Source organism: Hippopotamus amphibius, chromosome 3, assembly GCF_030028045.1.
Source record: "Hippopotamus amphibius kiboko isolate mHipAmp2 chromosome 3, mHipAmp2.hap2, whole genome shotgun sequence".
Lineage (NCBI taxonomy): Eukaryota > Metazoa > Chordata > Mammalia > Artiodactyla > Hippopotamidae > Hippopotamus > Hippopotamus amphibius.
This window is the reverse complement of record NC_080188.1, coordinates 170,235,148-170,252,603: the sequence shown is the minus strand read 5'-3', so window position 1 is coordinate 170,252,603 and position 17,456 is coordinate 170,235,148. Positions and strand designations below refer to the sequence as shown.

At 39.4% G+C, this 17,456-nt stretch overlaps 1 protein-coding gene across 3 annotated transcripts in view; it reads right to left on the bottom strand.

Annotated features, from left to right (window-relative positions):
- Window positions 1-2,778: 2,778 nt before the first annotated feature.
- Window positions 2,779-17,456, bottom strand: part of ACBD6 (acyl-CoA binding domain containing 6) — a 218,938-nt gene continuing 204,260 nt past the window's right edge. For 2 of the 3 annotated variants that reach the window (XM_057726695.1, XM_057726696.1), the window contains one exon: window positions 2,779-3,065. In XM_057726695.1, the coding sequence (XP_057582678.1) occupies window positions 2,911-3,065 (155 nt within the window). In that variant the 3' untranslated portion in view covers window positions 2,779-2,910. The remainder of the gene's footprint in view (window positions 3,066-17,456) is intronic. The other variant, XM_057726698.1, reaches the window with a different exon arrangement.

The following is a 17,456-nucleotide window of genomic DNA, read 5'->3' as shown; positions in this document are numbered from 1 at the left end:
TCCCCAAGAGTTAAGACCACTGATTTAGTTGACTCCGGCAAGAATTCTGAAGGTAACGGTGATCGAGATGCTTTTCTTTGCCTCCTCCGTAATGTCTGTTTACGTGATTCTCTTTTTGTTCTTTGTTTTTCACTACTGTGTATCAAGACAACGGTGAAGGCAATCAGGGCCTCTTAGATCAGTGGGTAGAGGGCGAAGTAAATGCCAGTGTTGAATAAACATGAAATACAGAGTCATTAGCGTCATTCTGATCCCAGTGTCTTCAGGAAAGAAAAAGAAGAAAGCAACAAGTTTCCTTTTTCACTTTATTAAGGACATAGGAAAATGCGGCTAGGTATGATTTTATGTGTAAACACACCTCTACAGAGGTGGCTGCAGGACAATAGGATAAAGGTGGAATTGAGAATGAGGTGGAAGTAGAAAGGCAAAATATAAATAGTCTAGAAAATGCATGTGGTAAAGTAGCAAAAAGCAACTACATAACAGTTCAGTAATTTAAGGGTAATGAAAAACCAAGATCCAGCTTTCTCTGATATTTATGGATGAAATCTTCCCCTTAATAAGCCACACAGGGAGATGACCCACAGATTGTTATATACGAAAGTAAAGGTTTTTGAAAATTCAGATACTGGTGACAAAGGCATAGAGATTTTGGAAACTGATTTTAAAATGCACTTGAAAATGTTAAGTTCATGACCGTTTTTAGCGATAGCTTTCAATGCAAATTTGCAACCTTTAAAATAAAATTAAAAACCAAATTACATCCTTTATTTAAAAACAACCTATATAGTTTTAGATGTGGCAAAATAGCTTATTAAAAACGTGTCTAAGAATATCAAGGTCGAATTACAAAAGAGAAATGAAAAAAGGAGTTCCTTGATAGCTTCTTGCTCAGATAACTACGCTGTAAATCGGAAATGAATAAACACTTTTTGATTTGCTAATGTCCTAAAAATGCACAAAGTACTATCACTTAAAAGCTGCATGCAACATCTTGGTCACTTTTACTGTAACTAATGAATAATGTTTCTTAAAACACAGTCAAGTAATGTGGAACATGAGAGAATTCAGCTGAAGAGTAGGTTGCAATGTAGCTGGGATTGTGGGAAAAGAACAGATAACGAAGAGAAAGCTCTGCTAGAATTACAGTAACATTTCAGTATGTATTAGCTTGCATATAATTTCCACAGATAATTAAGAAGTCATTTAAAAAATGAATAATCTTGGTGAATGGTTTACATCTCAGAAAATAAGAGGTTAGAAAAATCACAAAATAAGCAGCATTACTAATATGCCTTGTTTCTGCTCTGGAAGGTCTTGTTCCAGAAGGACAGGTTAGCCTGAGCTAATGAAACTCCTGTCCATTGTTGAGGGCTCCGCTAAGCAAGTTTATTACTTGTTATCTTAGGAATGACACATTAGAAAAATTATCTTTTAAATGGTCATCTTGGCATCTCAACTTCTTTCTTCATTTCTCTTCCTATGACAACTGCCTACTTTCCTTAAGTAAAAAACGCCAAGGAATTCCCCAGATGGAGCTCTTGAGGCTTACAGGGGAAAATGTAGGGAGCCAGTTTCAACAGTGGTATACTTGTCTATCCTTTAAGTAAACTCTGGGGCGGACTTGCCTATGCTTCTTTTTTTTTTTTAAGCAGAGGGCCTCTGACAGACACCCTGAGGACCTTAGTTTTTGTTTTTTTTTTAATTTTATTTATTTATTTTATTGGCTGTGTTGGGTCTTCATTGCTGCACACGGGTTTTCTCTAGTTGTGGCGAGCAGGGGCTACTCTTCCTTGTGGTGCGCAGGCTTCTCATTGCTGTGGCCTCTCTTGTTGCAGAGCACGGGCTCCAGGTGCGTGGGCTTCAGTAGTTGCGGCACATGGGCTCAGTAGTTGCAGCTCACGGGCTCTAGAGCGCAGGCTCAATAGTTGTGGCACATGGGCTTAGTTGCTCCGCGGCATGTGGTATCTTCCTGGGGCAGGGATCGAACCCATGTCCCCTGCACTGGCAGGCGGATTCTTACCCACTGCACCACCTAGGAAGTCCAGCCTATGCTTCTAATAAAAAATAGAAGCTCTCCAGAAATAACGTCAATCACACCTAAGTATTAGGGCATTATGGCTATTTCACGTCAGACCCAAACAGACCTAACGGTTCAGGCCTGAGCTAGTTATAGAGACTGTTGCCATATACGATAGGGACATTTTGGCCAATTAAAAGGGCCCTAGGGAGGTTCCTCCCTGTTTTGTGAAGGTGAGGTTAAGGAATCCTGACCTAACCAGTGAATTGTCCAGAATCTGTGTTTCCATCCTAAAATGCCCAAGATTCTGAGGTTTTCAGTAAATCTGGTTGTTCCCCTGACTTCTATATCCTTTATTTGACAAAATGCTGCCCTTTCTCTTTTGCTTTCTTAACAGGCCTCTTCTTTCCTATGTTCCCAATTCTGTCTGACAAAAGAACAGACATTTTAGCTACTTATTCAGACCAGCTGTACCAAATGCCATGAGACCGTCTGAGCTCCACCAAATTGGGATTTCATGGAACTTCCCTTAATTGTCAGTGTTCTATTTCCCTTCTGTATGTTTTTTAAAAGAGCAGCCATGTTTAATATTGTGAAATACGATGTGTCTCCTCCTCTCCCAGCCTCTAGAACGGTGATAAATTTCAGAGCACGCTCAGCAGAATTGGACTGTATTATGCACAGTACACATGTTCATCACCGAAACGGTACTCGCCAGAATGCATGCAAGTAGAATGAATTGCTGAGACTTCACAATCCCAGTTCCTCACAACTGATTTTATTAGCCAACGTATACCAAAGGCAGGTGGCAAAAGAAGCATTATTTTTGCAGTTTTCTTTCACCACTCAAGCCCTGTGCTCTTATAGACCACGCTTTTCCAGTCTTTTGATTAAGTCTTGCCCGTCGTGTGCTGCTGTAACATCAAAGCAACTGCTTTGCACCCTGTCACCTCCTCCGGCAGGCAGCCGTCCTGGTCACGGAGCGTGGGGTCGGCGCCCGACTGGAGTAGCAGCTCAACAATGTCCAAAAACTCACAGGCGGCAGCTGACAGGAAAATGGACAAATACGAAAACCAGGTTACTATGAGACAAAGAGAAACTACTAGACTTCAGCAGGAAAGGCAAGTGCTGAGCAATAAGGAATCCTGAACAAAGAGCACTGAGCACCGTGACAGTGGCTGGGGGGTGATCAGGCCTTGTGACGGAACTGTGCCCTGACGGTGGGTTTGCCAGTGTTAGGAAAATCAAATTTGTTTGCCTCTGCGGTTGCAAACAAACAAATACATTTTTTAAAACTGTGAGGCTTTTGGACTGTGTTCTTCAGGATGGGACGAAGGGAAGGAACAAAACTAGTTTAAGTATTTCTTTTACTTTGATCAAAATGATAGGTTTGTAGGCTAAGTTGAAAGGCTAAAATATTGTAAATGTCAAAGATGAGAGTTTGTTTTGTCTTTGAAGAGGGAATAAGTGGGTAACTAAGTGAACTTTAAAATTTGTAAATGAAGTAAAAAAAAAAAAAAGGTGACCGAGTAATCAGACCATCCCTCTAAAGGAACCTTAAAAAAAAGTGGCACCAATCACACAAGGCATGGGAAGAGGAAAAGGACCTACAGATATCAAGATGTTACGAAGATGGTATGATACCGCCCCCAGGATGGACAAACAGACCAAAGGGCTAGAAGAGAGACCCATCCATCCTTTTGCACATGTATAGAAACTTGATTTATGACAATGCTGGCATTGAAGATCAGCGAGGAAACAAAGCTCCATTAATTAGATGGCACTGAGACAACTGGGCTAAAGGCAAAAACAGGCATTTCACACAATATAAAACATAAATGCCAACAAACACATGAAAAGATGAGCAAACACATTAGTAATGACAGAAATAAAAATTAAAACCAGGAGATACCATTTCATACCCACTGGATAGTTGAAAACTAAAAACTGAGACAATACCAAGCACGAAAGAGGCCTGGGACAAGGAAAACTACCCTCTGGACTGTGACGAGTGTACACTGTGCATCACTTTGGACAACAGGTTGGCATTACACGTTAAACCTAAACAAACGCCTGCCCTCGGACCCAGCAATTCTAGTCCTAGTTATATACTCTCTAGAAACCTTTGCATGTGTTCTCCAGGAGATATCTGCGAGAATGTACATATAGTAGCTCTGTCTGTGATAGACCTCAAGTGTAAACGACTCAAATGCCCATTAAGAATAACATGTAAAAAATAAAATGTTGTTTATGTATACAATGAAATCCCACACAACAATGAAAACTAATGACCTATAGTTTCACATAACATTAGTTTATCTCTAGAACATAATGTTGAAAGAAAAAAAGTAGGTTAGAAGAATACATACAGTATGTCTCCATTTAAATGAAAATTTAAAAACAGACAAAACTAAACACTATTTTTCAGAGACACAAATATGTAATGAAACTATAAGGGAAAACAGTGATATAAAATTTGGGATAGTGCTGATCTGGGACAGTATAGGGAAGGCCATGTAATTGGATAGGCACACACACCGTGGGTTCAAAGATACTGGCAATGTTCTCTTTCTTCAGCTAAGCGGTAAGTATACAATTTTTTAAAGCTACATTTTAAATTCTTCATATACATTTTATATACAATCTTGTAGTGTGATACATTATACAACAACAACAACAAAAGGTTTAAAAAAAGGGGGAGCAAGAAGGGTAAGGAGTTTGATTCAATGAGTATTTTATTGAATACATACCATACCAGTCCTATCAAGGATACAGGGAAGATTCCAGCTCTGAGGAACTTAGGAGGATGAATAAAAGAAACACCGTAGCAGATGGGGAAACACGCGCGTGCACACACACACACACACACACACACACACACACACACACACACAGACTGGTGAGAGGAGGAGGAAGTTGAGGGATCAGGAAAAACATCACAAGTAGGTGGGATGTTAGCTGAGCTTCGAGGATACATAAAATTCCAGGTAAACTGAGGAGGAAAGGCATTGCAGAGTGAGAAAACAACATTAACAGAAGCAGGAGAGCACAGGGAATGCTGAGAGAACTGTCTGCTGGCTCAGAGAAGCAATACAGAGAGTCAAAAGCAGAGAGACTGGATTTAAGTTAAATGATACAAAGCCTTGAAAGCCAAACTAAGAAGTTTGGCCTTTATGCAGACGGGAGTAGCATAATTTGACCTCTGTGTTAGGATGACTATTCTAGAGTGGCTTGGAGAACCTAGACATCTGTGGCAGGTAGACCAGGTAGGAGACTGTGGTAGTCCTTTAGGTGCTTGAAATTAGCTAGTGTTGGCAGCAGTGACAAGAAGGGACTGAATAAGAGAGCCACTGAAATTCAGGTAGGACATAGCAAAGTACGGATGTACCTTTAGGAAAAAAAAAAGTTTGTGAACACTATATTTAATAATTAATGAAGCTGATATAATGTTATATTTGTAGACACCTACTAAACGTTTAATTATTTATATTTTGCAATTTTTGTTTTCTGGAGCAAAAATATATTGTTTTAGATTTCAAGTATTTTTATAGGTTTTTGAAAAGCTCTTAGGCCCAAGGCTCGCGATCATGTTTACTGAATAAAATGGCCTATTTCTACATTTGATAAAGAAAATTACTGATAAATTTGATTACATAGAAACCTAAAACTGATAAATTTGAACACACAAAAATTTGAAACAGTTATACCACACACACACAAATACTATATACAAGAGTAAACCATAAACTGGAAAACATTCACCTACATAACACAGACTAGAGCTAATATCCTTACTATTAAAAAAAAACAAACTAACAAATCAATCCAAGAGAACAATGGGTAAAAGACTTGGAAGAGCCAAAGATAACACCTATGTTTCTAGTCTGGGAGAACACACAGATGTTGGCGACGTCTCTAAAATAAGGAACCAGAAGAAGGAAGAGCAAAAGTTTTTGGAGGGGAACAGAAGCAGAATATTATGGAGGGGAGAAGTAATATTGGCTTGGGACATGATAAATATGTGGTGCTAGGGGATATCTATATTGACAAGGTCAGCAGGGAGGTAAAATTTGAATCTGGAAAAAAAAAAAACACAACCCACTCACCCCATACACACTGCTATCTCCATTTTTACTGTACTGTGTGGTTTCTGAAGATGTATGTTTTGGGCTTAGGATTTTTATCAATTTTTCTGGACACTCTGTTAAATATATTTATGTATTACATGACAACCCTGGCCAAAGAGCTACCTACCTAGGGTGGTTTCCCTTACCATGATGGAGAAATACATCTGAAAGAGACATACAGGTTACTGGAAATTCCTAATGGTGTCCTTAACCAGTAGACACATTTATGTGGTTGGGAAATAAAAAGACTTAGGAGGCAGACTGTTAATGCCCATTATTAAATCTTCACTTGTATTTTTTACTACAATTTACATCCATCCACTTTGTTTTTTGTTTTTTTTTTGTTTTGTTTTTGGTTTTTGTTGTTGTTGATCACTGAGCATGTTTGTTAATTATTTTATATCATCTCAACTGGGTTTTTCTTCTCCCTGTAAACAGGCTTTATTTAGTCTTCACTAGCTCTTTAAAAGCGCCGTTATCAAGCCTACTTATAATGATTGTCCTTTACCAGCCTTGGCCTTTATCTCTCCACCATGTTTTCAATAGACTCTACTGCAGTGTGTGTGCATCAGAATGACCTGGAGGGCTTGTTGGACCACAGACTGCAGCGTGCCACCCCCAGTTTCTAATTGGTAGGTTTGGAGCAGGGCTGAGAATTTGCGTTTCCTAACAGGTGCCCAGGTGATGCTGATACAGCTGATCTGGGACCTCACTTTGAGACTCAGGGCTCCACCAACTGCCTCCTGCCTCATACTATTTGCCAATGTGCACAGCTAGCGCCACTTAACTCACACGTGTTGATAATGCCCCACACAGGTACGATGGAATACAGGCCTCTCATTGGTTCAGTATGACGTAACTTTATGTCAGATTTGATGTGGGTAGCAGAGCTGAGCCTTTGCTGAGTTTTCCAGCTCCTGTACTTCATCCCTTCCTAGGTTCCTTGCTGGACACGCTATTTCCTCTGGGACTAGGACACTTTGATTTCCCTTGCTCAGTTCCTTCTGGAAGCCAAAGACGAGTAGGTAAGGTCACGTCCCACATCTGGGAATCTACCTGGTTGCCTTCTGGACATTTGTAACGCTGTTGGTTTGCCTGCGCTGATTTCTTTCCATTGCTTGTTGTTAGGACTTTGAAGTTTGCCTTTTCTGTGCCAGGGAGTCTAGTGTCCTGGGTCTGATGTTCCCAGGCCTGCCTTCAAATACCCCAGGCTACTTTCTCCTCTGCTTTTCAAACAAAAAATATTATGTATTCAGTTGAACAATGTTGTTGCTATTTCCATGACTGTTGCCCATTCTTTCCCTGCCTTGATTTCTGTATGTGTTTTCAGACCCCTCAACCCCAGGCTCCATCTTCCTCATGCTCTGAGACTCAGGGCTGCCCTGGTCCTTTTCCTCTATGAATGATTATTTTTCTGGTAAGATCATGAGCTTTGGCTGGAAGTTTCTAATGCTACCTACATGCATGCCTTAGATCCAAGTAAGTCAACTCTACTTTTTCCTTTTTAAACCTGTGTCAAGGAGGTCTACGGGCTTGCCTTGCAAAGTGTAATCTGAGGATCATTGGCGTTCAGCCTCTTAGGGGAGCTTATTATAAATGCAGAGCTTTAGGCCTCACCTCGGATGTACTGAGTTAGAATCCATGTTGTAACAAGAGCCACAGGTGATTTTCATGCACATTGTAAAGAACTGATGTGTGGTGTAGTGCCTATAGGATGAACTGCTCCCACCTGAGACTAATTGTGACTCAACCTTACCAATCTCTTTCAAACTTCCTTATTGCTACTGATGTAATTTTACAAACTTGGGTGAGTTTTCTGATGACAATGTGAACTATGACCTACGACCCATGATTCTGTAGGAACCTAGAGTCTCTCTGTGTATATCTCACATTTGTTGTTTCTTAGTATATCTTACGTACAAGGCCTTTTCAACTATGTCAACATGCCAAAGGAATATTTCTTCATGCTTTTGGCCATGATCTGGTATGGGCTTGGATGACAGGTAGCCTGAGGGTCCAGGGTGAAAGAGTACCAGTCAAGTTCAAAAACAAATTTTAGGTGCTTAATGTAATGCTGGCCCACAGTAGGTGACCATCCAAATATCTCTCATCAGCATTTATGATGGAGAAGGTATTGAAAGTAGATCAGGCTGGGTGAACTAACTCCACCCCAGGGCTTTGGTGGTGGGTGGGGCCAGCAGTACTGGTCTGGACAGTGACCAGTGAATGGCCTCGTTGCCAGAAACCCATGCCTGAAGGAGCAGGACTCCAGCCAGTGACTGAGTCCACAAGTCAGGTCCAACCATTGCAGGGGGTGGGGCTAATAAGACATACGGAGTGTCAGAGCCTGCCTGCCTACATTCAGGATAGGGCTACAGCCCCCAAATGAGGAAACTGCCACATTAACTTGGAGACCTAGGGGGACAGGTCTTTATTCATAAGCAGTGCCATAGAAAGAACATGGGTTCTAGAATCCAAGCTGGGTTTGTGTGACCTTAAGTAATTGTCCTCAGATGGTCTTCCTAGGCAAATGAAAATGCATGTCCAGGGTCTAATAGAAGACTCAAATAGTAGATGCTTATTAAATGGTAGTTACTATTATGTTTATTATAGAGGGAATCATATTCATATGTGAGCCTATGGACCTCAGGGCTGCTCCAGTTTCTCTGAATTCTGACCTGACTGGTTGGAGGGTTGGGTGGCTAGTGTAGTATGTTGTTCAGGATTTGAGCAGAAGGAAGCATGCATGCACAAAGCACAAGTGCTTAACTAGGTATATTGGATGATTTTTTTGCCTTTTCCTCTTCTGTTCTCTTGTGATTTGATGACTAACTTTAGAGTTGTGTTTGGATTCCTTTTTCTTTTTGTGTATCTATGGTAGATTTTCAGTTTGTGGTTACCGTGAGGTTTTGATATAGCAGTCTATATATAAACAAGATTAAGTTGCTGGCCTTTTTCAAATGCATTTCCAATATCCTGCATTTGTACTCTCCTCTCCTCACAACTGCTGGTTTCAATATCATATTTGTGTGTAGATGATTTCCTACCTTTATTGTATGTTTGCCTTTACTGGTGAGCTTTCCCGTTTGTAATTTTCTTGTTTCTAGTTGTGGCCTTTTCTTTTCTGCCTAGAGAAGTTTCTTTAGCATTTATTGCAAAGCTGGCCTGATGGTGCTGAATTCTCTTAGGTTTGGCTTATCTGTAAAGCTTTTGATTTCTCTGTCAAATCTAAATGAGAGCCTTGCCAGGTAGAGTATTCTTGGTTGTAGGTTTTCCCCTTTTATCACCTTAAATATATCATGCCACTCCCTTCTGGCCTGCAGAGTTTCTGCTGAAAAATCTGCTGCTAGCCTTATGGGAGTTCCCTTGTATGCTATTTGTTGCTTTTCCCTTGTTGCTTTTAATATTTTCTCTTTAATTTTTGTCAGTGTGATTACTACATGTCTTGGTATGTTCTTCCTTGGCTTAATCCCATATGGGGCTCTGCACTTCCTGAACTTGGGTGACAGTTTCCTTTCCCATGTTAGGGAAGTTTTCAGCTACTACCTCCTCATATATTTTCTTAGGGCCCTTTCTCTCTCTCTTCTCCTTCTGGGATCCTTATAATGTGACTGTTAGTGTGTGTGATGTCCCAGAGGTCTCTTAAACTGTCCCCGTTTCTTTCCATTCTTTTTTCTTCTGTTTCATGGCAATGATTTCCACCACTCTGTCTTCAGCTCACTGATTCATTCTTCTGCCTCATTTATGCTGTTATTGATTCCAATATATTTTCATTTCAGTTACTGTATTCATCAACTCTGTTCTTTATATTTTCTATCTCTTTGCTAAGAACTTCTTATAACTTCTTGACCTGTGCATCCATTCTTTTCCTGAGTTCTTGGATCATTACTTGGAACTCTTTCTCAGGTAGATCTCCACTTCACTTAGTTGTCCTTCTCGGGTTTTATCTTGTTACTTTGTCTGGAGCATATTCCTTTGCTGTCTCATTTTGTTTAAATTTCTATTTGTACTTTTATTTCTGTGGTAGGTTAGTTACATTTCTCGACCTTGGAGAAGTGATCCTCTGTCCCAGCAATGCCTTCCCCTCTCAAGGGCAGGGACCGGCTGTTCCCAGGGTAGGTTCTGACCTGAGTCTATGGACTCAGTTCTGCAGGCTGTAGGATCATAGTTTTCTCGTGTCTGCCCCCTGGTGGGTGAGGCTGGTCTGGAGGCTTGTGCAGGCTTCCTGGCAGGAGGGACTAGTGCCTGCCCACTGGTGGGTGGAGCTGGGTCTTGGCCCTCTGGTGGGCAGGGCCCTGTTAAGGGACCTGTATAGAGGTGGCTGTGGGCTCAGGAAGTCTTTAGGCAGCCTATCTGCTGATGGGTGGTGCTGTTTTCCCACTATTGGTTGTTTGGCCTGAGACATGCCAGCATTGGACCCTACAGGCTGTTGGGTGGGGCCAGGCCTTGGTGCTTATGACCCAGGCAAGATGTTTGCCTTCAATGAGAGCTCATGTAGATGACACTCTTCAATATCTCTGCTACCGCCACCAGTGTCCACGTCCCCAGGGTGAGCTACAGCTGCACCCCTCCCCCAACAAGAGACATGTCAAGACCAGCAGGTAGGCCTGGCTCAGGCTCCTACAAAGGCACTGCTTTTGCCCTGGGTCCCAGTGTGTGTGAGATCTTGTGTGCCCTTCAAGAGTGGAGTCTCTGTTTCCCTCAGTCCTGTGGAGGTCCTGCAGTCAAGCCCTACTGGCTCCTCCTCTTGATGCTGGACCCCTACCTGAAGTGGGGCTCAGAACTCTCACTCCTGTGGGAGAACTTCTGCGATATAATTGTTCTCTAGTTTGTGGGTCACCCACCTGGGTGGTATGGAAATTGAATACATCACGAGTGAGCCCCTCCTACTGTCTTGTTGTGGTTTCTTCTTTGTGTCTTTGGATGAAGAATATCTTTTTTGGTAGGTTTCAGTCTTTTTTATTGATGGCTATTTGGCAGTTAGTTGTGATCTGGTGTGCTTGTGAGAGGAGGTAAGCTGAAGGTCCTTCCTCACTGCCATCTTGTCCCTCCCAGATTCTTCATCCACTTTGGATTGTGCTGGTTAACATATAAAGCAAGATTTCCTGGTTTCCCCCCACCCTTTTAAAATTGAAGTAATATTCATTCTTCTTAAAAATCTGATTTCTGGCAAATGTCTACTTGTGTAGCTACCATTACAATAGAGACATAAGATATGTCCATAACCCCCAAAAGTTCCCTCCTGCCTCTCTGCAGTCAATCCTCTTACCCCCACCCATTGCCTCTGGCAACTACTGATCTGATTTCTGTCTTTAGGTTTTGCCTTCTCCGGAAATGGAAATCATATAGCCTACAGTCTTCTGTGTCTGGCTTCTTTCACTGAGCATGATGCTTCTGAGATCCACCCATGTTGCTGCAGGCATGAGTAGTTCTTTCCTTTTTATTGCAGAGTAGTATTCCACTGTATAAATGTATGTAGGCATCTGGGTTGTGTCCAGTTTTTGGCTATTATGAATAAAGACCCTATGAACACTTGAATACATGTCTCTGTGTGGATCTTTTATGTTTTCACATCTTTGGGGTAAATATCTAGGAGTGGGATTGCTGAGTCACATGGCAAGTGAATATTTAACTTGAATAAGAAACTACCAAACTTCCACAGTTTGTATTCCCATCAGTATGTATGAATTCTAGTTTTTCTGTATTCTTGTTCTAGTTTCTCTGTCAGCACTTGTTATCATTAAAATTCGTTTTAGCCATTCTAGTCAGGTCTATAATACCTATAGTATAGGTACTGTATAGTATGGTCAGGTGGTCTTATTGTGGTTTTTAATTTACATTTCCCTAATGTCTAATGATGAACATCTTTTTACCTGCTTATTTGCCAATCATCTACCTTTGATGACTTCTCTGTTCAAATCTTTTGTCCATTTATTGATTGGGGAATCTTTTTATAAAGTTAGAATTATTCTTTATATATTCTTGGATATAAGTTTTTTTCCAAATATGTTTCATAAATATTTTTTCCCACTCTGATTTGTCTTTTATTAGAGAATATCTTTTGAAGAGTAAAATTTTTAATTTTGAATGAAGTCCAATTTATTCTTTTATGTTTTGTGCTTTTTGTGTCCTATATAATAAGTCTTTGTCTATCTCAAGATCACAAAGATTTTCTTCCACATTTTCTTCTAGTTCTTTATATTTTAGCTCTTATGTATAGGTCTCTGATCCATTTCAAGGTAATTTTTGTGGCGTGTATGAGGAAAGGGTTGAGGCTCCCCCCCCACCCCCAGTGTGTGGTCTGGTCTATTTCTAGGTTATTTATCATGTCTCATTGATCTATACACCTCACCTTACCCAATATCACACTGTTTTGATTTCTGTACCTTTATAGTAAGTTTGTAGTAAGTAATAATACATCGGTTAAAGAAAAAAATATCAAAGAAATTAAAAATATTTCTAAATGAAAATGAAAACACAACTTATCAAAATTTGTGAGATGCATCAAAAAGCAGTGCTTAGAGGGAAATTTATAGCATCGAATGCAAGTATTAGAAAAAAGATATAAAATCAATAATCTAAGTTCCCACCTGAGGAAACTGCAAAAAGAAGAGCAAATGAACTCCAAAGTAAGCAGGAGAAAAAAAAAAAAGAATTATAGCAGAAATCAGTGAAATTGAAAACAGGAAATCAATAGAGAAAATCAACAAAATCAACAGGTAATTCTTTGAAAAGATCAATAAAATCAATAAGCCTCTAGTCAAGTTAAATATGAAAAAAGAGAGAGGACACAAATTACCAATATGAGAAATGAAAAAGGAGACATCACTACAGGTCCAACAGACATTAAAATGACAATAAAGGAATACTGCAAACAATTCTATGCCTACAAATATGATAATCTACATGAGATGGACCAATTCCTTGAAAGACACAATTTGCCAAAATTCATACAAGAAAAAATATACAATCTGAATAGGCCCATATCTATTAGAAATTGAATAAATGATTAATAACCTGCCAAACTAGAAAGTATGAGGCCCATGTGGGTTCACTGGTGAATTCTACTAAACATTTAAGGAAGAAATTATAGCAGTTCTCTACAATCTCTTCCAGAAGATAGAAGTAGAGAGAATACTTCCTAGATCATTCTATGAGGCCACCATTACTCTAACAACAAAAACCAAAGAAAAAAACTACAGACTGATATCTCTCATGAACATAAATGCAAAATCCTCAAAATATTAGCAAACTGAACTCAACAATGTATAAAAAGTTATACACCACAGCCAAGTGGGATTTATTTCAGGTGGGCAAGGCTTGTTCAACACTTGAAAATCAAATCATGTAATGCATCATATCAACAGGTAAAAAAGTAAAAATCACATGATCCTATCAATAGATGTAGAAAAATGATCTGACAAAATCCAACACTCATTCATGATTAAAATAAAACCACCTCTCAGTTAACTGGAAATAGAGGGGAACTTCCTCAACTTGAGAAGTTCTCACCTATTTCTTTAAATAAACTTTCTTCTCCCTTCTTCTGTTGCCCTTCTGGGACACCTATTATCCTAATGGTGCCCCTCCTAAAAGAGATAGCTCTTGAAGAATTTACTAATTTTTTAATGCTAATTCTCTTTCTTCTTCTACTTGTATCATTTTTAGATTTCTATCTTTGAGCTCTCTAATTCTCTCTTCTATGTGGTCTGCTCTGTTTCCAATGCTTCCTAATCCTTAACCTCATTTATTGAGTTCTTCAGCTCCAAAACTTGTTTGGCTCTTTTTTAGAGTTTAAATCTCTTCAGCAAAGTGTTCCTTTTGTTCATTCATTTTATTCCTGAGCTCACTGAACTGCCTTTCTGAATTTTCTTGTTGTTTGCAGAGTTTCATTTTCAATATTTTGAATTCTCTATCAGTTAGATCCCAGTATTTTGTAACTTTAAGTTTGGTTTCTGGAGAATTGTCATTTTCTTTCTGTGGCCCAGTGTTACTCTAGTTCTTTGTGGTGCTTGATGAGTTGTTCCTCTGCCACCATATCTGAAGTAGCAACAGGTTAGAAATTAGAGGCTTCTGTTTTCTAGTAGGTGGCACTATAGCATAAGTTTTTGGTTTCTCTTACCTGACCTGCCTCTTGTTATATTTGAGTTAGCACTCTCGACCCTCTACTGCCTCTAACGTGTGGCCCCCTGCCCACGTTATCAGTTCTTGTGTCTCTGGGGTCACTGGTGCCTTGCTTCTGCCAGTGTTGCTGGCATCACCACCTGGTACACCAGGATGGTGGTTTCTTCTCTTGTGTCTGGGATCCCCTGAGTCACAGACTCTGCCACTGTAGGGGGAGAGTAAGGAGTGGGGGGAAGCAGGGGTTGCAAGGGCACCTCTTCTGTGTCTGGTATTGTAAGGTTAGTGGGCTCTGCCACTGCAGATGGCAGATGGTGGGATGGGGGGGCAGGTGGCTGGAGTTGTGGGCACATCAGTGCCTGGAAGGATGGGGTCCCAGGCCCCACTACTGCTGTTGCCCAGTTACCTGTGGCCCCAGGTGTCACTGTGGTTGGAGTTGCGTACACTGCCTCCTCTGCTGTTACTGGGTTCTCTGGGGCTGTGGGCTCAGCTGCCATGGTGGGAAGGCCAGGATTGCAGGTACCACCTCTACTGTTCCCTCAGTTCTGCCTTCTATATATGTTCCAGTCCACTAACCTTTAGATGTACAGATATGTGGAATTCCCTGACATTCTGGTGTGTTGGGCAGAAGCACCTTTGTTGAGTTGTGAATATCTTACTGGTTGCAGATTGAAAGGGAGAGACAGGTAGCTTTTCACTCCACCATGCTGCTGATGTCACTCTTTGGGAACTTCTTCAACTTGATAAAGAACATCTACAAAAAGTCTATAGCTAAAAATCATACTTAATGGTGAGAAACTCAAAGCTTTCCCACTAAGATTGGGCATAAGGCAAGGATATCCCTTCTCACCACTCCTTTTGAACACTGTACTGGAAGTTCTAGGTTATGCAATAAGACATGAAAAGGAAATAAAAGATATACAGATGAGGGAGGAAGAAATAAAACGGTCTTTGTAGATGACATGATAGTCTATGTGGAAAATTCAAAAGAACTGACAAAAAAAAAAACAAAACAACAACAAAAAAACAAACTCCTGGAACAAATCATCAGTTATAGCTACGTTGCAGAATATAATGTTATGTACAAAAGTCAATTGCTTTCCTATACACCAGCAATGGACAAATGGAATTTGAAAGTAAAAACATAATACCATTTACATTAGCACCCCCAAAATGAAATAGGTATAAATCTATGTACAAGATCTATATGAGGAAACCTATAAAACTCTGAACAAAATCAAACTAAATAAATGGAGAGATATTCCATGTTCATGGATAGAAAGATTCAATATTGTAAAGATGTCAGCTCTTCTCAACCAAAATCCCAGCAAATCAGGCTGTGGATACCAACAAACTGTATAGTTTATATGGAGAAGCAAAAGATCCAGAAAAGCCAACACAATATTTATTGAAGGAGAAGAACAAAGCTGGAGGATGGACACTATCTGACTTCAAGACATGATAAATCTATAGTAATTAAGACAGTGTGGTATTGGCAAAAGAACAGAAAAATAGATCAATGGAACAGAATAGAGAACTCAGACCAACATAAATAAATACTGGATATAAATATCATGGAGTAATTCTCTCCAGAAGGGCAGTAAAGGGTGCTGGGACCCTTCCTTTGCCTTAATGCACCACATAGAACTTCCAGTACAATGCTGAACCAAAGTGGAGAGAGTGGACATCTTTGCCTTGTTCCCAGTCAGAAGGAAAGCATTCAGCATTTTACCATTAAGGACGATGTTAGCTATTGATTTCCTCAGACTGAAGAAGTTCCCTTCTATTCCTATTTTGCTCTGTGGGGTTTTGTTTGTTTGTTTTTCATTTTTGGCACTTTTTTTTCCCCCAAATCATGAAGGAGGTTGAATTTTTCAATGGCCTTTTCTACATATATGGAGATGATCATATGTTTTATTTTTGGTTTTGATTTGTCTAATATGGTGAAATACAGTGATTTTCAATTTCTGAACCAACTTTACATTCCTGGGATAAAATATTTGGTCATAATTTATTATCCTTTTTGTATATTGCTATGTTCAATTTACTAACATTTCATTAAAGATTTTTGCATCTATATTCATGTGACATAATAGCCTGAAGTTTTCTTTTCCTCTAGGGTCTTTTTCTGGTTTTGGTATTAGGGTAATGTTGGCCTCAGTGTTGGGCAGTGTTCCCTCCTCTTTTATTTTCTGGAAGAGCTTGTGTGTAGAATTGGCATTATTTCTTCCTTACATATTTAGTAGAATTCACAGTGAAGCAATCAGGGCCTGGAGATTTTGTTGTGGGAAAGTTTTCAGTGACAAATTCAGTCTCTTCAATAGATATAAGGCTATCTAGGTTCTCTGTTTTTGAGAGAATGTTGTTTGTTTCTTTAGGAAGTGTGTCCATTTACTCTAAGTTATCTAATTTATTGGTAAAAACTTGTTAATAATATTCCCTTATTTGCTTCATAATATCTGTAGGATCTGTGTTGAAGACTCCCTTTCACTTCTGAAGTTGGTGATTTGTTTTTCCTCTTCTAAATTGATCTGGCTAGCGGTCTATCAGTTTTATTGACCTTTTTAAAGGTTTTTTAATGGTTTCATTGGTTTTTGGTTTTCTATTTCAATGATTTCTGCTCTAATCTTTATTTTTATTACTATGCTTAGCTTAATTTGTTTTTATTTTTCAAAAATTTTTTAAGTGGAATCTTAGATCATTGATCTGAGACCTTTTTTTAAAAAAAAAAAAATCAATTTTCCTCTAAGCACTGCTTCAGCTGCATCTCACAACTTTTGATGGGCTGTTTTCATTTCATTCAGTTCAAAATATTTTCTTATTTTTCTTGAAATTTCTTCTTTGACCTATGAGTTATTTAGAAGTGTGTTTTAAATTTCTTACAATTAGGGATTTTCCAGATATGTGTTTGTTATTGATTTCTAATTTAATTCTGTGGTGGTCACAGAGCAAACATTGTATGATTTCTTTTATACTTGTTAAGGTTTGTTTTATGGCCTAGAATATGGTCTATCCTGGTAAATGTTCCATGTGTACTTGAAATGATGTATATTCTGTATGTTAGGTGTAATGTTTTATAGATGTTAATTAGATCAAGTTGGTTGATCATATGGTTCAAGTCTTTCATGTCCTTGCTGAATTTTTATATACTTGCTCTATCAATTATTCATTTATTGCTTGACAATGGG